Source organism: Limulus polyphemus, unplaced genomic scaffold (assembly GCF_000517525.1).
Source record: "Limulus polyphemus unplaced genomic scaffold, Limulus_polyphemus-2.1.2 Scaffold551, whole genome shotgun sequence".
In the NCBI taxonomy this organism is placed as follows: Eukaryota; Metazoa; Arthropoda; class Merostomata; order Xiphosura; family Limulidae; genus Limulus; species Limulus polyphemus.
Window position 1 is genome coordinate 89,156 of NW_013666161.1, and position 17,990 is coordinate 107,145.

The 17,990-nt window shown below is 30.5% G+C and overlaps 1 protein-coding gene across 3 annotated transcripts in view; it reads right to left on the bottom strand.

Moving 5' to 3' along the window:
- The window catches only part of LOC106459039 (epidermal growth factor receptor-like), a 221,095-nt gene that overhangs the window by 39,642 nt on the left and 163,463 nt on the right, over positions 1 to 17,990 (bottom strand). For all 3 annotated transcript variants that reach the window (XM_022385419.1, XM_022385417.1, XM_022385418.1), the window contains 9 exons: positions 15,737 to 15,950; positions 13,977 to 14,114; positions 11,433 to 11,620; positions 10,115 to 10,256; positions 9,515 to 9,616; positions 7,187 to 7,307; positions 6,094 to 6,261; positions 2,565 to 2,764; positions 1,529 to 1,661 (listed from right to left, as the gene is read on the bottom strand). In XM_022385419.1, the coding sequence (XP_022241127.1) occupies positions 1,529 to 1,661; positions 2,565 to 2,764; positions 6,094 to 6,261; positions 7,187 to 7,307; positions 9,515 to 9,616; positions 10,115 to 10,256; positions 11,433 to 11,620; positions 13,977 to 14,114; positions 15,737 to 15,950 (1,406 nt within the window). The remainder of the gene's footprint in view (positions 1 to 1,528; positions 1,662 to 2,564; positions 2,765 to 6,093; positions 6,262 to 7,186; positions 7,308 to 9,514; positions 9,617 to 10,114; positions 10,257 to 11,432; positions 11,621 to 13,976; positions 14,115 to 15,736; positions 15,951 to 17,990) is intronic.

Here is a 17,990-nt window from a genome sequence, read left to right on the forward strand (position 1 = left end):
ATTCAGAAAGAATAAACTAGTTTTATTAAGTAAGGACTTGTGTTGCTAAAGTTTCGTCGGAACGAAGTTATGGAAAGTAAATTAACAAACGGAGACGTAACAATATATTGAGTTGCAAGAGTCCTTTGAAGCATACTTTCAATAGTTTTGTTCCAAATAACCTTTAACTTACTTCACAAGAACCAATGTATGTACCTTACAGAAAATGTTCTGACTTTGAGCAGTTGGTTGGAACTAAAACCACGTTTAGAAAGTAGAGAACGAGATCTAAAAGTATTTTATAAATAGGGAGATGGTTGAGTATCGCCACATTCAACAACTTTCAAATTTACCTTCAAAATAATCAAAAACTTATGTATTTGATTCTTAAAATCTGGGGTTATTATTATTATTATTATTCATTTTTACATCTATGAAAATTAGTTAGGATTGTTTAATTAGTATACAGATTTAGGAATGAATGGATGTTTAACATAAAGTTGCACAATGGACTCTCTGCACTGGATCCAGCATGGAGAGCAAATCCCATATTCTAGTACTACAAGCCCTGAAACCTATTGCTGAACAATCAAGAGACAGAAATTGAGGATTAACCTTTTTCATTCTTACCTATGTAGTTGGCTTACTATTAGTTTGATGTTGTCAGTTATTTAATGGATTTTCATAATGATCACTATTGTCCTTCAACTATGTTAATGATACTATAGTAATTTTTAACCCTTTGCTACGTTTGTGTAATGAGTTAAAGTAGTATGTTTTGATGTGTAATTTACTATTGCAGAAGACAATATTTTATCTTTTGTTCATACAAACATTAAGTATTAACATAGCTAGTTTTAACTTTTTGTTATCACAAAACTACCTTTTACTAGTTTCTTTTTCCATTTTTGTAGCTTTATAAATTTTTTAAGAAAAATGAAATAAACACGCTAGAGTAAAGAGTCTATAATCTTTTTGGTGATTTTACTGACTTCCAAGAACTTAAAACATTTTGAACTTTTTCGTCAAGATAATTATTTTTCAAATCACATTGATCAATAGTATCATAAGAAACTTTTTAAATAAAACACACCTTTCAGATGGTAAAGTTTTAATATTATACTTGTTTTGTCACATAATGGTATGTAAATCCTTCAACTAGAAAGAAAACTGAAACTTTTCAGGAGACTGTTCACAGCAAAAGTTTTTCAACTTTTTATTTAATCCAAAAATCCTTCAGAAATTTTTTTGGGTGTGTGTGTGTGTGTGTGTAAAAATCACATTTTTCATGTACACATTAGTTTTGTTGAGTACCATTTTATAGCTCCCTTCCCCATCAGGATTCATGTAAACAGGATGGATAATTTAATTTTACTTTCTATTCAACCTATTGTGGTGAATTAGTTACTATCTCCAAATTCAAAACTGCTTATAATGCAGTTGAAACAACTTTATGTATAAATGACTCTCTCTTAGTCCTAGAATTTTGACAGTAACAAATCTACTTCCTAGATATATATACAAATTAAAACCTTTAATAAAAGCTTACTTATCCATCTCTGTGCAGTTCTTTACACATGTATCTCCCAGCCTGTAAGCTTCACAAGACAAACATTCATCTGGATGAGACCCCCAGCAGTGATTTCCTTTACACTGGTTGTGGCACACTAACTTTTTCTTTCCTGTGTGAAAACATAAATCATTAGCCAGTTTTTTAGTAATTATAAAACTAAACAGAACTGTTCATGATAGACACCCAAATACACATTCCTATTCATGAATTATCACTTTAAACAGGCTCAATTACCAGTTTTAATTTAATTTGTAGATTTCTATTGTTATTGAACTGGGTTTTGTTACTATCAGAAGTGGTATTTGTAACCTGATACCAGTCAGTAGCAAAAAATTAAAAAACTATTTAAAAATTTGTAAACTATACAGTTCATCTTCATCACAAATAATAACAGATTCTTTATGACAAATACAGCATAAAAAATACTGTTATATCCACTGTTCAGTACATGTTAAAATATGGCAACATAGTTGTTTAAATATGTTTTTAATTGTGTTATAATAAGCATTATCATTTTGTCATTTTTCATGATGGAGGCAAATAATATATCATCAAACAACATAACAAAGGTTTCATTATCACTTACAATTGTTTGGTTGATAATTCTTGAATAACAACATTGGGTTAATACAGGAAAGGATACAAATATTCACCAGTTTAGCAAAATATTAATTGCCTACAAAATACATCAGTTATCTCAATGATGATAACAGTTAAAAAGAAAAGAACAAAATATGCAACATCCATACAGAATTACAATAATACAAAGTTCTTTAAATAAATAAATTTTAAGGTAAAAACAAACTAAATGATATATAAAACATGTTTTCTCTATACTGAAACCTCTTTTGGAGGAAGTATATTACTCCCATTTTTCTGTCCATTCTTTTGTATATTGAAATACTTTTTGTTTTAAGCAAAATTAATATTTCCAAGAAACAAATTAAAATAACAAATATCAAATACTAAAAAACTCAATAAATTTCTAAATTATATCAATGAGTATACTTACTGCAATACTCCTCATTGGCATTATACTGAACCAGTGCAGGAATTGTATTATATATCATAAGATCTTCCCATTTGATGCTATTTGCCAAACACAGTTTTGTATTTTCATAGATCATCACATTTCCTGATCTTATCTTTTTCAATGATTTCAAACCCAGTGTCTCAAGTGAAGTCTGCATGATGTGCAATGAAGCATATTGACTGAAAAAAAGTGTTATTAGTTGAATGTACTTTTATAGTATTCTAATGTAAAAAAAAAAATAATCACAGGATATTAATCTATGAATCTAGTGATGATTTAACAAAAAAAAAGAACACATTCTACTTGTAAGTTATTATAATACTTTTAATGAGCACCTTGAGTTAAAATATTTATTCCAATTACATCTGTTACAAATTCATCAGATTTTCAAATAAAATGGTTAAAACTCAAACTTGAGAGGGTAATATGGTCCAATTATCAATTGCTTTCTCATAAAACAAGCAACTTTTAACAGTATAGGCATAACTTTATGATGAAAACTGCAAATATTTATCTGTATAAATTTTATAACATTATAACTACACCTTATAAAAGCTTCTTCATAAATGAAATATACATTAATATGAATTTATCTTTACAAAAATTAAAATATGGAAACTAATCTAAAAATTTAGTGTACTCTTTCTATAGTAATAACACCTACATAAACTATTCTTAGTTCATTCTTTCCACAAAGCTTGTAAGATTTGATTTTTATTATATACAGAAAACAATTTTATCTAAAGATGTTTCAATATACTAATAATATTTTGGGTACCAACTCATTTTTTTAATTCTTTTTTTTATTTGTCTTGATTTACTAGTTTATGTGTAATTAATTTATTTCTGTTTGTTTGTTTGGAATTAAGCACAAAGCTACACAATTGGCTATCTGTGCTCTGCCCACCACGGGTATTGAAACCCGGTTTCTAGCGTTGTAAGTCCACAGATATACTGCTGTGCCACTGGGGGGCATTTATTTCTGAAAAAGTGATATTATCTTCAGAGAATTCAGTTTAACACAAATCAACATTTCCCAATTTCAGGTCTTCAAGCGAATTTCTATTAAATCATGAGACAGCATTTTTTTAAATTATAGGAATCTCTATCGACCTAGGTAGATATAGGAATAAAAAAAAAGTTTATGGAGTTGAACCATGTATTGTGTGACATTTATCATACATTCTTATGAAATAATTTCACCTTAATATTAAATTGAAATCATGATAATAATATGTAGCTCCCGAGTAACCTAATTATTATATTCCAGATGTTACTTTTATATATCTTAATATACCCATGGTGTAGCTTAATTATTTGGGGGTTTTAGGCAACCTCATATAAGTCTGAAAACAACACTTCACACTTATATTTCAAAATAGGTACTTGGTCATTTATGATACAGTTACCCTATTTATATGATAAAAAATAAAGTAAAAGTATACTACCTTTCTCTTAGTAAGCAAGTAACAAATAGTTATTATAATTTTCATGAATTGTCTTAACAAGATTTCAAGGAATCAAATGATAAAATGTTTATCTGTATATATATTCAAAACAATTTCCTATAATTTGCTTTTCATCATTCAGTCTGGGTAAATGTATGTTAAACAGCTGAGCTGAACTCCCAAGAATTAACACGTAAAATTTCTTTCAATCATCGTCAATGTCCAAACACTTAATTTTGCTTAGTGTTTCTGACCATAAGTAGTTTGTTTGAGAAACTAAACATTTATTCATAAGCATATTGTTGGTTCAACAGGGTAAGAATTCCTATCTCCTTCTTATGTTATTCAAATATCCACAAAATTTTGTCACTATTCCACTGACCATCTGCCAAGACTTGAGTGACAAAATAAAAAAGGGATAACATATGCTAGAATCAGGTCATAAAAATTTAGCAAGTTTTATTAAGTGATCATTTTGTTAACCTTTATTGGGAAATAAGGATATCATACAGTTTTCATTAGTACTTGCTAAAGTGATAAATCAATGTAGGTCTTTATCTAGGAAGGAACATCAAGATGAGAAATCAGAATATTCACACAAATACACAGGGGGGGGGGGCTCCAAGGGGGTTTGGAAAAAAAACTACTTTTGTTTCTGGTTTTTCCCTAATAGAACAATGCTGTAAAGAACTGACTTCACTGAAAGTGAATATTGATGATTATTCACATCGTATCTTCAAACACAGCAGTAATATTGCAAACAAATCTAATATTAATGTTAGCATGGCACAAGTTAGTCAATAACAAGTCCAATGTGCAAATGCAGAATATATTTCCATGGAGGATTACTTTAAGAAAACAGTAACCATTCATTTTCTTGACCACATTAACAGTAATCTCTCCTCTAGATTTGAGCAAAGTAAACAGCATCAATTCAGAAACTTATATCATCAAAACTCACACAAGATTTTTCTATCTCTGATACCAGACAAGCTATAGATTTTTACAGGGAAGATTTGCCAAATCCTGATATTTATTATGAAGATCTTAATCAATGAAAGACAAGATGACTTTCTATACTTCTCCAGGACAAGCCATAGATACTGGTTGACTGCTTAAAAGTGTGCTTCAGTGTACCAAATATTTTGGAGTTACTGAAACTCTTGGCCACATTGCCACTAAGTTCATGTTCATGTGAACATTCAGCATTTGCTCTCCATCAGTTGAATAATTACCTGAGTTGTACACAAATAGAATGAAGACTGAGTGATCTAGCATTAATACATAATCATTATGACACTGCTATCAACATTGAAACTGTATGTGAGTTATTTATGGAAAAGCACCCCAGAAGAATGGAGCATGCTAACATGTTATTTCACTAGTGAATCCATGTACGTATATGACAGCCAATGATTGAAATATCTAACATACTTTTGTTGTACAGAGCTGTTTAAATTAGTACTTTACTATAATAAAACATACATATTTATGCTAATTGAAGTCTAGTTCCTCATCCAGTGTTACAACAGAATGATGATCTTATATATGTTAAAAATTTATTTTCTTCTTCACCAGAGGTGAAATTAATTTAGGTTACTGTACAGTGAAGTAATACTGACTCCAAACCCACAGACAGAATGATGATTTGTTGACCTTTCATTGGATGTTTGTGGATTTTATGTGAACAGCCATGCAATTGTTTAGGCTAGATTTCATGCAAAACAAGAGGGAATCCTCAATAGTCATGGCTATACTTAGATCTTGAATCAGTCAAGAGATAGAGCTATGAGCTAAATGTTTGTACTTGAAAAAAACTCAGAGCCATTCTATGAGCTGGTATGCTGAGGCTAAAAATTAATTCCCACCCATCTCAAAAATATAAGGATTTATAGGGATTTGTAACGAAAAAAGAAATTTATACTAATTTTAATTAGATTTCAGTAACATAGTACCTGGCTTGAAAACTTGTATTTATAAATGATGAAAGATCTAATGAAACTTTAGTGATAGTAACTAGCTAAAAGAAAAATAAACTTTTCATTTAGATTAGGTCTTACTCTGTAGTCTGGCGACCTCCAATAACTTCCAAATTACGAAAACATGACAGATTTTTGAAATATGGGTTAGAGGCTTGAATGTTGAGGTAACCAGTAATTTCTTTCAAAGTACTAAAAACCTCTAATTGACTAGGATGCATTGCTGGATACATTATACCTGTCGAGTTTCTGTACAGAAAAGAATGAAAAATAAAAAGTTTTACTATACATGTGTATGTTAAAAAAAAAGTACATGAATCATACAACTAACCAATGAAAAGGTCAAGCACTTAACAGTGCCTATAATTTTTGGGGGTTACAAATTACAGTTAAGGCCATCAAACCAGGTCACACTGACTATGTAAGTAAGTCATAAAAAAGAAACTAATAAAATTAATAATTAAAAACTGTGTGGACAAGTCATGCAGAACAAATGATTAAAATGAATAACTAAAAAATAGCACTTTTTTAAAGCAGTTAAGATAAGTAGGCCAGATCACATCAACTGTATGGGTAGGTTACATAAAAAAAGCTGATAAGAATTAATAACTAAAATTGGTAGTTTTAAAGCAGTTAAGATCATCATACCAAATTATATAAACTGTGTTGGAAGGTTACAGAGAAAAAATTAATGAACTAATTCTTAGATCTCACTTATTTAAAATACAATTTGATAATAATATGTATTAGGTAAAAACGAAAATTTCAATTGTAAACATCTGTAAGTTTTACAGGCTCTATAAATGCCTTTTAGTTGTTTTAACTAGAAACTTATATTTTAAAGATTTTGTTATTAAAGAAATAACATGCTACAAGACTAATTAACAAGAGAGCTGTTGGAAGAAAAAAGAATGATCCACAGGTGGAAAAGTTAATTTTTTTTAAAAAAGTTGAAGACACTTAAATAAGATCTAATAATGAATTATAAAGTTTCAATTTATTACCTTTTGCAGGTTATGCAAACCAACTTGACATTCTTTAAGTTGAAATTTTAAAGAGAATTACTGACAGCAAACTGAGATTAAAACATAACTTCTAAATAGTGCCGAATCAAAAAGCAAGAAAACAATAATTTCTCAAATTAAAAATTTCTAAATGTTACAAAAACACTTACTCTTCGAAATCTGTATAATTTTTGAATGTTGATTCCAATATAGTAATGGATCCTTCAATAACTGTACAGTCACGGAATTTCTCAATATTTCCAGAATGCAGCACTTCAACACCAATACAAGCTGTAAAACAATTGATATTTTGTTAGCAACTTTATTTTTTTTGCTTGTTTTTTTATTGTTTTATTGCTATACCTATTGACCAGTACTTCTGTCACACTCTCTGCACTTATATTTGTTCAGTGGTAAGACATCAGAATACCCAGTTGCATAGGCCACAGGGATTATTATACTTATGGCCATTTTTGGATGAACAGCTATTTTTTGAAAGGTATATCAATCTGGGTTATCTGTGCTGCGTCCACTGCAGGTATCAAAACCTGATTCTTAGTGTTTATATGTCCTCAGACTTACCACTGAACCACTGGTGGCATCTTTACTTTAGAAATAATTTTCTTTAATAATTTATTCTCAGAACATTTCCTAAGCAGTTCCAATGTCATAAACTGAATTGAATAAGTGGTGTTTGCAAATATGGCTACATAAGTTAAACCAAAAAGCAACAAACTTTATATGATATTATATAGCAAATATAAAACTTTACTATATGAAAGCTGCTGAAAGAAGGAAAATATTTCAGCACAAAGGTCTATTTTAATAAATAATGTTTTGACAAAAATATACACTGTGAGAAAACAGTGAACATCTTTTAAACCATAAATTATACCATAAATCTTTTAAAATAATGTATATAACATTTTTTTTTAGGTATAGCCAGATAGTTACATAATAAAACTATTCACCTCCTCTCTCTCTCTGGTACTTCTAGCAGACACTAACAATTATGATTGGTTGTCAGTGAAATGACAGTTTTGTGTTTGAAAGTAAAGAATCTATAGACAAAATATGCAAGAACTTCAAAGCACTTTCTCAATACTTAACTGCCTCAAGAAGTTTTATTATGAGAGACCAATTAAACAAAAGAACAAGAAACAAAATATGAAGCTGTATATAAAAACACACACTAAAAAGAGAAAATATATGATATGCTTTGATTAATGTTTTGACAATAACATAAAGCTAAAATAAAATAATCCACATCAGTTAAATATCTGTCAATCCTAACATAATACAACATTTAAGGACATTAAAGGGTCTGTTGGTCCACTGAGAGTGTCCTATCCACTAAACCAAACTAAAAAAAAAGAAACTGCCAAAATTGATATTTGTATTTCCTTGTCATACGATTCTCACCATGAAGTATGAATAATATCACTCTCTTAGGGAAATAATATTGGTCAATTCTTAAACAATATTTGATTTTTATCTGTTAACTAATCACTTGTGTTGTGAAACATTTTACTTTCATTCATTTGTCAATTCTCCTTTTTAATTTTTATTTGATTTGTGCTATTCATTTGTTAAAAATTCCTGTTACATTTTAAGGTAGATTTAAAGAAAAAGTTTTGGCCAAACTATAAAAATAGGAAATTCTTAAAAATAATATTTGAAATTTTTTAATTGGTTTGTTTTGGACAATTACATAACTCTACACACAAGTACTAGCTGCCCCTAATTTTAAAATTTCTAACAGATTAAAAGGCAGGCAGCTAGTCGACAGCACCTACACCCAACTCTTGGGCTACTCTAAAAAAATAGCAGGATTTGAACACCACTCTTATAATGCACCCAAAGTATGGAGAGATTTGTTTTTTTCTAGGCAATGGGATACAAACCATATGCCTTCAGATCTACAGTCTGGCATAATAACCAATAGACCAGACCCAGGCCATTAAATTTTTAAGATTGAATAATCTACTGCAGAAATATTGGTCTTTTCTACATTTATTCTAGTTTTACTAGAAAAAATTTTAATGCTAAGATTTTGTGATAATGTCTCCCCCTTTTTTATATATTCCTACATTTCAAACTAAAACCTGGTTCTTAGTCGCATTTTTTGGTATTAATTTTTCAAGAACAAAAGAGAATTTCAAATGTTTGTAACACAGCTCACAGTTATTTAAACTCTAACTATTTTTCAATAAAATTTAGAAAATGCGACTACTTATAACTAATGCTGTATTGAAAAGTGTATTCACAATTGAATTAACTATTTAGTTAGATCTCTTAATGAAGCATTTGGCAACTGTGTTGACGTTCCCAAGATCTAAACAATAAACTAATTTCATATCTTAAGATGACATTAGTTTGTCTTTTTCTTTTCTTATTAAATCCAAAATTCCAAATTAAATATTTTCTAATCACAGTATGATACTTAATTTTGAATATTATAGTGTTTACTTAATTAAAAAACTATTCAACAATCTTACATTTTGGACAAGGACCTTCACATGGTACACATTCTCCATTCTCAGCTTTTTTGTCAGGAGGACATGATCGTACACAGGCTCCATTATCCTTCAGTAGGTGTTCTTAATTGAAATATAAAAATGTTATATATAATGAGTAACATACAATCTTAAAATTACTATCTAAACACCTCAGTCATTTTAAACACCTCTATTAACTAAGGAACATAAACATAAGCATTCTAAGTAATTGTTCATGCTCTGCTCAGTATTTTTCACTTATAATGTTTTACCTTTTCTTGTTATATAACACTAAATAAAGTTTCCCTCATTTAATAAATCATCCTTTTCATTTTTTAAACAAATATTGAACAATACTAGCAAACATTATGTCATATTTTTCACAAACATTAAACATTATTATTTTTCATATCCATAAGCCAAACATTTAGAAGATAGTTATCAAAGTAAATTATTCAAGTTTTCAAATTGATAAAAATGCAATCCTCTGTGCTGATAAACTATAACTAAGAACTCAAACTTATGTGAAAACCACTTTACTTATGAAAATCGTTACTTCTATATTCTAATTTAAACACTAGAACTCTTTACAGCAGTTACCTGGACAATTTTTCACACAAGTTGCACCATAGGCATACTTGCCCTTAGGATTATCTTCCCAGGAATAAGTTGATGGGTTGTAGCGTTTCATTGGAGGGCATTCCTGCTTACAGACATTGTCATCATGAAAATTGCGACAGGCCTGAAATCCCAGAAACATTTTTCATTAAAATTCTTAATAAACATTTCACAAAAACTATTGTAAAGATAAGGAACATTTTTTTAGAAATCCTAATATCATTAAGTGAAATAATACTATGACAGTGAATTGTTTCCCTGATTCATCCATATAAACTGTTTTCAGCATTAATAATATTTTTTTTTTATAAATGGAAATTAAAAACATTACATATAAATAAACCCATAACCTGAAGAATATTTCACCTTTTTTTTCTTTTATTTCTACAAAAAATTAAAAGTTCACATATTTAATTACTGTCTGACTTGATGTTTTTTATGCCTTTACAGCATGGATTCTCAACTTTTTCACTTTGGAAGCATCTTTTGTGACAATGAACATTCAAATATTCAAAACTCTCTCATTTATTAGGTAATTAAAAATGAACAGAGACTAAATAACTTTCTAAAATATATATACATATTACATTTCCACAGTTCTATACACACACACTGTTTATTTTTAAATTATTCCAGACCTTTAAAGCATTCTATCCAAAAAATATAGAATACTAAAAATAAAGGTCAGATATTGCTTAGTGATTAGAGTTACTGGACTGTATATCTGACAATTCATGTTTCTGGCCCATTACTGTGAAAATGTGCTCTTCACTTTGGGCTTTAGGTGCAGTATAAAGGTGGTGATAGGTGTATTTGACTAGTTGTCTTCCCCTTAGCCTATCAATTTAAAATTAGAGATAATTATTTATAGTTAGTTTTGCACACAAAAAACTGAAATACTTTCCCTGTAACAGTGAAGATGGAGCAACTCTCGCTTTGAATATATTAATATTTACAGAAAAAAAAAACATTTAAAAGATTTGTTGTATCTTTTCAACTTCTTTGTGACTCCCTTTGGAGCATCTTGTGGGATCTTGACCTACAGTTTGAGAACACCTGCATTACAAGTCTAGTGAATTTTAAGAATTAAAAATTACAAGAAAACCTTTTTCCACTCTAAATTTATCCCACAAAATCTTAAAGTAACCACAGTTATTTGTATACATTCATCAATTCAGTAAAAATACCAAAAATTTATAATATTTAAAGACAAACAGCACAAGGTCTTCAAAAGAATGTTTGGATACATCCAAGAACTATTAGAAATCCCACACTAAACAGTTTGCAACATGTAAATTACCAAACAATCGCTTTGCTTTGGTCCAGTGCAGCCTCCAGCACAAAAAAGATGACAACATTCTCGAGGATTAGGACCATAGCAACGTCCTTGATAGCATTGTGGAGAACACTTGGTTTTAGAAAACTTTTGGCAATTTTCTGGCCCTTCTCCCCAACATCCATCTTCACATGATTCATCACAAGGTTGACCTAAAAAATATCAGTTGTCTGAAAAAGTGTTTTAGTTGGTCTTCCCTTTAGACCTGTAGCTAAGAAGTTTTTAATCTTTTAACATACTTTACCAGTTTGCTGTTACTCTAACAATGTTCTAAATGTCTCCACCTTACAAAGCCACTGTTTTACTGCAAGACACTTACTTTAATAGAAGGTTGTTTTTTTTTTCAAAATACATTAGAGCAAATGTTATGTTTCATATATTAAGTTAATATATCTTATATATGAATAGAATGGTCTATCGATATTACAATAAATCAGGTTCTTATGTTACACCCACACATAAAATTATATTTAAAATTCAGTTTAAAAGTTTCGTTTATATCAATAAATACAAAGAAATATTGAAACTGCTGAATAAAAGATCTATTTACACAGTTTGGGGTAAAAGAGATTATTACTGCTTATAAGAGACTCAATTTTTCTTGTAATTTAGTTCCATTAATATTGTTGGTTCTAATATTTCAAACAATTTTAAATACTATTATAGATTAATATATTTATGATGATTATTTTGCACTTTTAGCTTAACATTTAGATTTAGAACTAATATATATCTCCTAAGCTAGCTGAACCTTACAAGATATTAGTGTGTTTGAGAATAAAAATATCTTTAATAGTGCATGTGACTCAACTGGTGAACCAACACAGCCAGTCATCATAGCCTTTTGGTTCTCTTGTGCATTTAGTTTTTATTTCCTCGTTACAGAAAAAATATCAACTTACTAGAAAAATTGCAAAGATGGGCTATTAGAATCTGTTATTTAATGAATATGAGCTATGAAGAGAGTGGCTAAAAGGTTTAGATTTGTTTTCTCCAAAGCATAAAAGAATTATGAACAAATTGATTTAGCTTTTTAAAATTGTTAGTCTGTTAAGTGGTAAAATGATAAGGATCGATATGGGAAGTTGAATAATACGGATATTAAGTTTTGGAAGCCCAGGTCCAGAGTTAAAATCTGTAATATAATTTGCTATGTGATATACTTGTTAATTAAAACACTACTTTAGTAATTTGTTTAATAGTGTCAGGGTTTTGTGTACATGGGCTTGGTTTCTTTACAGTAGGTGTCTGTGACTTGTTGGCGATAAATTTGAACAACAAACGAACAGCACACAATCCACTTGTTTAACAAGAATATATTCAAAACAAGTCAAACGTATGTACAAAATTCTTTACACTATAGGATATTACAGTTGTATTTAAAACTCTAAATAATTCTCTTTTCTTGTCAAAAGTCCACCCAGGCTGATTCAATTACTTTAGAATCCAATTGATAAGACGAATTATTTTTATTTACTCTGTTTCTTACTCAACAATCTGTAATAGATTCACTTATGTTACTCCGTGGGTTACAACAGATGTATCTTGAACTTTAGAAATTGTCTCCTTTTCGTCAAAGTCCACACAAACGAGTTCAATTACTTTAGAAAAACTTTGACAAGACAAATTATTCTCCTTATCTCTGTTAAACTCACTTTAATATATCGCCCATTATGGATAAGCTAACAATCACGCAGTCTAACTTTCACTAACTTAACTTTTTCTGACTTCCTTTCTATTTCTAACTGAACTTCACTTGGTCGCCTATATATATATATATATATATACATTGTCCAACTGAGGCCTCGAACTTACTGCAAACTACGAGACGCTATGATGTAACAATACTCACATAGCGAGAAAAACTTAAAGAGTTGAACTGTTGAACTACATATACAACGTACGATTATTACCGAGTTACGTAACGATATTTGTGTTAACTATCACCTATAAAACAATAATTATTAAGCTAAACAGTCTTGTATATCCAACAAATAGATATATGAGGTATATAAATGTGAAGAACTAAGCTTAGTTTAATTGCTTTAGCAGTCTAGCACTTAGTTCATTCTAATATTCTTAAGTTCTGTTGGATGTGTATCTCATGAGTTAAATGGTGACATGGAAAGATTAGTGAAGTTTTGTCAAATGGTTAGTTGTTTTGTTTTTTTATCTTTTACACTTACTTTTAAATTAAAGAAAATACAGTCTTGAAACTATTCAAACAGATCTCAATAATTACAAATGTAGTTAATTTTTAATGTAACATAAATGGTTTGCACGCAATTAACTTTATATACAGTATATATATATTCATATAGAACATTACAATACTTTCTGTGGAACATTAAGCAGAGTAGACAGTATATTAGAGAACTTTAAGTGACTGTAACTACCTGTTGAAAGAAAACGAGACGAGGTTTCGATTTCAACAGGAAGTGCAGTCAGTTAAAGTTCTGAAACCTATTACAATACTATTAATCAGTTGTGACGGCTGTGGAAACTTACATTCTTGGTCTGTTGATCTGGTGCTGTTATATATAAATACTTCAGAATCTTGTCCACTTAAAATCTCCTTCCATTTTATGGTATCAATGAAACATAAGTTTCCGTTGTTTAAAAAACCCACATTTCCATTAAGAATATCTGAATAGAAATAAACGTATGAATAACATTTGGACACTTATCAAGATCAAACTTTCTATAAATAGCAAATATTAAAGTTTTCTAAATACATTTTAAGGTAGTTACAAATGACGCTTATATATATATATATATATATATAATATATAATTTACAGTTTCGTAATGTATTACCAGAGTAAACAATTATCGGGATAATTCGTTATTGGTTGATTTAGTACCACGTGACGTTATGCATCATCAGGCAAAAATGCATGTCTTATCTGTTAATTGCTAGAGAAAACAAGTATGAAGAAAATTTTATTAAGAATGCACCATCTGTTGGCACGTACTTATTTTACTTATCTTAAGTAAAATGGCGGTTTTCGGTATTCTGTGGTTCACATCTTGTCAAAAATGGCCCATCAGTTTATCACAAAACTTCTGAAAGCCATTGAACGTGGCATTATTTTTATTATTTGTTATTCCTCTTTCAAAGTAGTACACTTTCGGTTGCGTATGCCCAACGATGCTGAAATCCGTGGGAAAAGTATGGAACACGTTTTGTGCTCTGAATATACTTACAAAAAACTACTACTTATTCATTAAAATGCACAATTGAATCTCATAAAAAATAACACTTACAATAAAAATGTTCAAGTCGATTCATAATTTACTGCAATATAATTTTTGAAGAATTCAAACAAAATCTTACTTTAAAAAAGTTATATTTCGCTTTAACAAAATGGTATAATTTTCACAGACAAAAGGGGGGTTAAAATATATAAGCCATTTTGTGTTCTATACTACGGACTTTATCATAATAAACAAAGGTAATAAGTCGGTAATACATTAAGCTTGTTTCTAAAAGAACTTCATGGGTCATCTTGAACTTTTAATTTGATAATGACAAACTTCAGGAATTAAATGGACAAACGTGAAGATTTTTAATGTTTGATAATAGTACTAACAGTTTGGATCATTTAACTTTTAGAGGTAAGTAGTATGTTTCATTTTCGTTCTTAGTAAATCGATAATAAGTTATATTCTCCTAAATAACGATGACGTTAGGTTAAACACACTGGTTAAATTTTGATTTTGAGAGATATGCTTTGACATTCCAATCAGAAGACTAGGAAAGCAAATGATTTGAATCCTCAAGAGGCGGAGCGGCGTTCTGGACCCTTCCACCGCAATTTAACCACCTTCTCGAGAAACATCTATATATAGAACTATTACCAATATCATTTAAACACTGAATCTTGTGCATATAACACAGCTTAAAAATCGCGAATCACTCCCTTTTATATTTACATTGGCAACAGACATGAAGGCCCAAGTACGAATGTTCCACGCTTGTTTTCTCGGCAAAAAAACATAACAAAACATAATTACTCTCTTTTTCCCCCCAGTGTAGCATAAAACAAAACTTACTTATAAACTTTAATAATTGAATAACTTACCAGGTGATAGCAATTTTCTTTTAGATATGCAATTTGAAATAGGTATTATATGCTGCCCATCAGATACCACCAATTGAAGTTTTGTTTCAGCTAAGATTTAGTGTGCATTAAAATAATTCATAAAATAATAAGAAATAAACAAAACCATTTATACTAGATGAAAAAGAGAAAAATATGTCCATACCTCTAAGCGCTGGAAACTCCAATGATTCTATTGTACTATGGTTAATAAATAAAGAAAAAGAGACATTGGTGAACATTCCATTAAATAGCATCAGGTTGCGGCCTCGAATGATCATCAAATTCGGAAATACAATCCGCTTTACAGTCACTAATGAGATCAAGACATAGCCTGTGACTTCCCGAATGTCATGTAGAAACGTCAGATCGCTATCCTCCTGCAGGAGGGGAAAAAATGTACATATAAAAACTTACTGCAATTAATCACTGCTATCAACTAAATGACTGATTATATAACGTCCCCGGTAAGTCATTAACGGAAAACCTGACCGTAAAGTCATATCAAGAGGGTTCATAATGAAGATTAAATAACTACCAACAGATTGTATATGTGGAAAGTTAATCGTAGTGGTTTAGCTGCAGGTGCAAGCCATGGCGCCATGTTTAACCATTCGACAACGCAATGTCATCAACGCTAGATTTGAAACTGAAAAATTGTGTCCCAAAACTTTCCTTAGAAGGATATTACTTGTCTAGTGGAATAGCAAAAATGACGCAAACCCCAAGGCAGATACATATGAAAGACAACACGATAATTAGTATCGGTTTGTTTGTTTGTAATTAAGCACAAACTTCACAATGGGCTATCTGTGCTTTGCCCACCACGGGTATCGAAATCCGGATTCTAGCGTTGTAAGTCCGCAGATATAACGCTGTGCCACTGGGGGGCAATTAGTATCGGAAAGATTGTTGTTAATTTTTTATGAAAACCAGCTACCTAAAGAGATCAGAAATAAAAAGAAACTCAGCAATTAATATCATTAATTTCATATATCATTATTACTTCCAATGATTATAATGCACTGGTGACGTCTTGCAATAATTGGATCAGAGAAACTAGCTGAAATGCTTAAAACAATACACGTACAATGTTTTATTTGCATTGTACTTTATTATGCCAGAAATAAGAGTATCATATGAGTAACTAATGTTATCGATCTTTTCGGTTTTAAACCCAAGAACTACACACCCACATAAGAATATATATAACACCAAGAATAAGATCCTACGACACCCAGGACTTCTCCAACCATTGCCGAGATTCGTAAGCTGACCGTTCGGTTAACCCCACCCACAGTCAGAAAGTGAATGCGAACAACTTGCACATATCCTAATAACTGTGCTCAAGATAACTTACAAATATCTCACCTTTGTAAAGAAGTACATATTACGAGTGTGTAATATGCACACACATGCACATATATATTTATTTACGCAGAATATGTTACACATGTCGTAAGAAATGTAAATTGTTGCAATACTGGACACGGTTTAGGTGTTTTTAAAAAAAAACTGTGACAAAAAATGAACGATTTGTTACCTACCACAAGGCAATAAAAAATTAAGATGTGCAGAGAAAGTAAGGAAAACAGCTTGCCTGGCTTTATGGTTTGGTTGCTACAGGTTTTTGTATAAAATGAGAGGTTTTAAACTTCAAAAAAGTAGACAGTGAAACAAATGTGAATTCTACCTCCTATGAGAAAAACGTTCTTATATCAATTAAGTGACATGAGATTCCCGCCAAGAAAGTATAGCGTCAAGTCGTACGTGTTAAATCCACGGCAACGTTTCTACGGGCCATGGTTTGCTAGTTATTAAGCTCAAAGCTACACAATGGGCTATCTATACTATTTCCACTGCGGATATCGATCCCTGAAATATATTGTTATAAGCTCTCGAGTTTAACACCGAGCCATGGGGAGCACGAACCATGAATGATAAACTCGATTTTCTTTCCCTCCTTTGACACACCAACGAAGTCGCCTCACTACGCAGCCCTGAACTTCTGTGCGTTTGTTTTGATTTGTTTAAACGTAGTCTTGAGAGCGGATGCCCAAATCTAGAGTGGAAAGTTTCTGTAAAGATGTGTCTCACTGTTCTTTGCTTGTTATAATGAAAATTTCAGTATCGAGCAATATGAATAATAGTGACCATCAGCTTCAGCATAACCGATAATGGAGATAATAGTTCCAACGATGGCACGACAAACGGAAAATTACTCTTTCTAAAAATGTGACAACTGTACAAGCTAGGTGCATGGCGTAAAAAAATAAGATATTTGTTTGTTTGAAGTTAAGCCCGAAGCTACATAATGCCCAACACGGGTATCGATATCCGGTTTCTATCGATGTAAGTCCACAGACATACCGATGTGCCACTGGGGGGGGGGGGGGGGGCGGGATACAAGAGTATATATA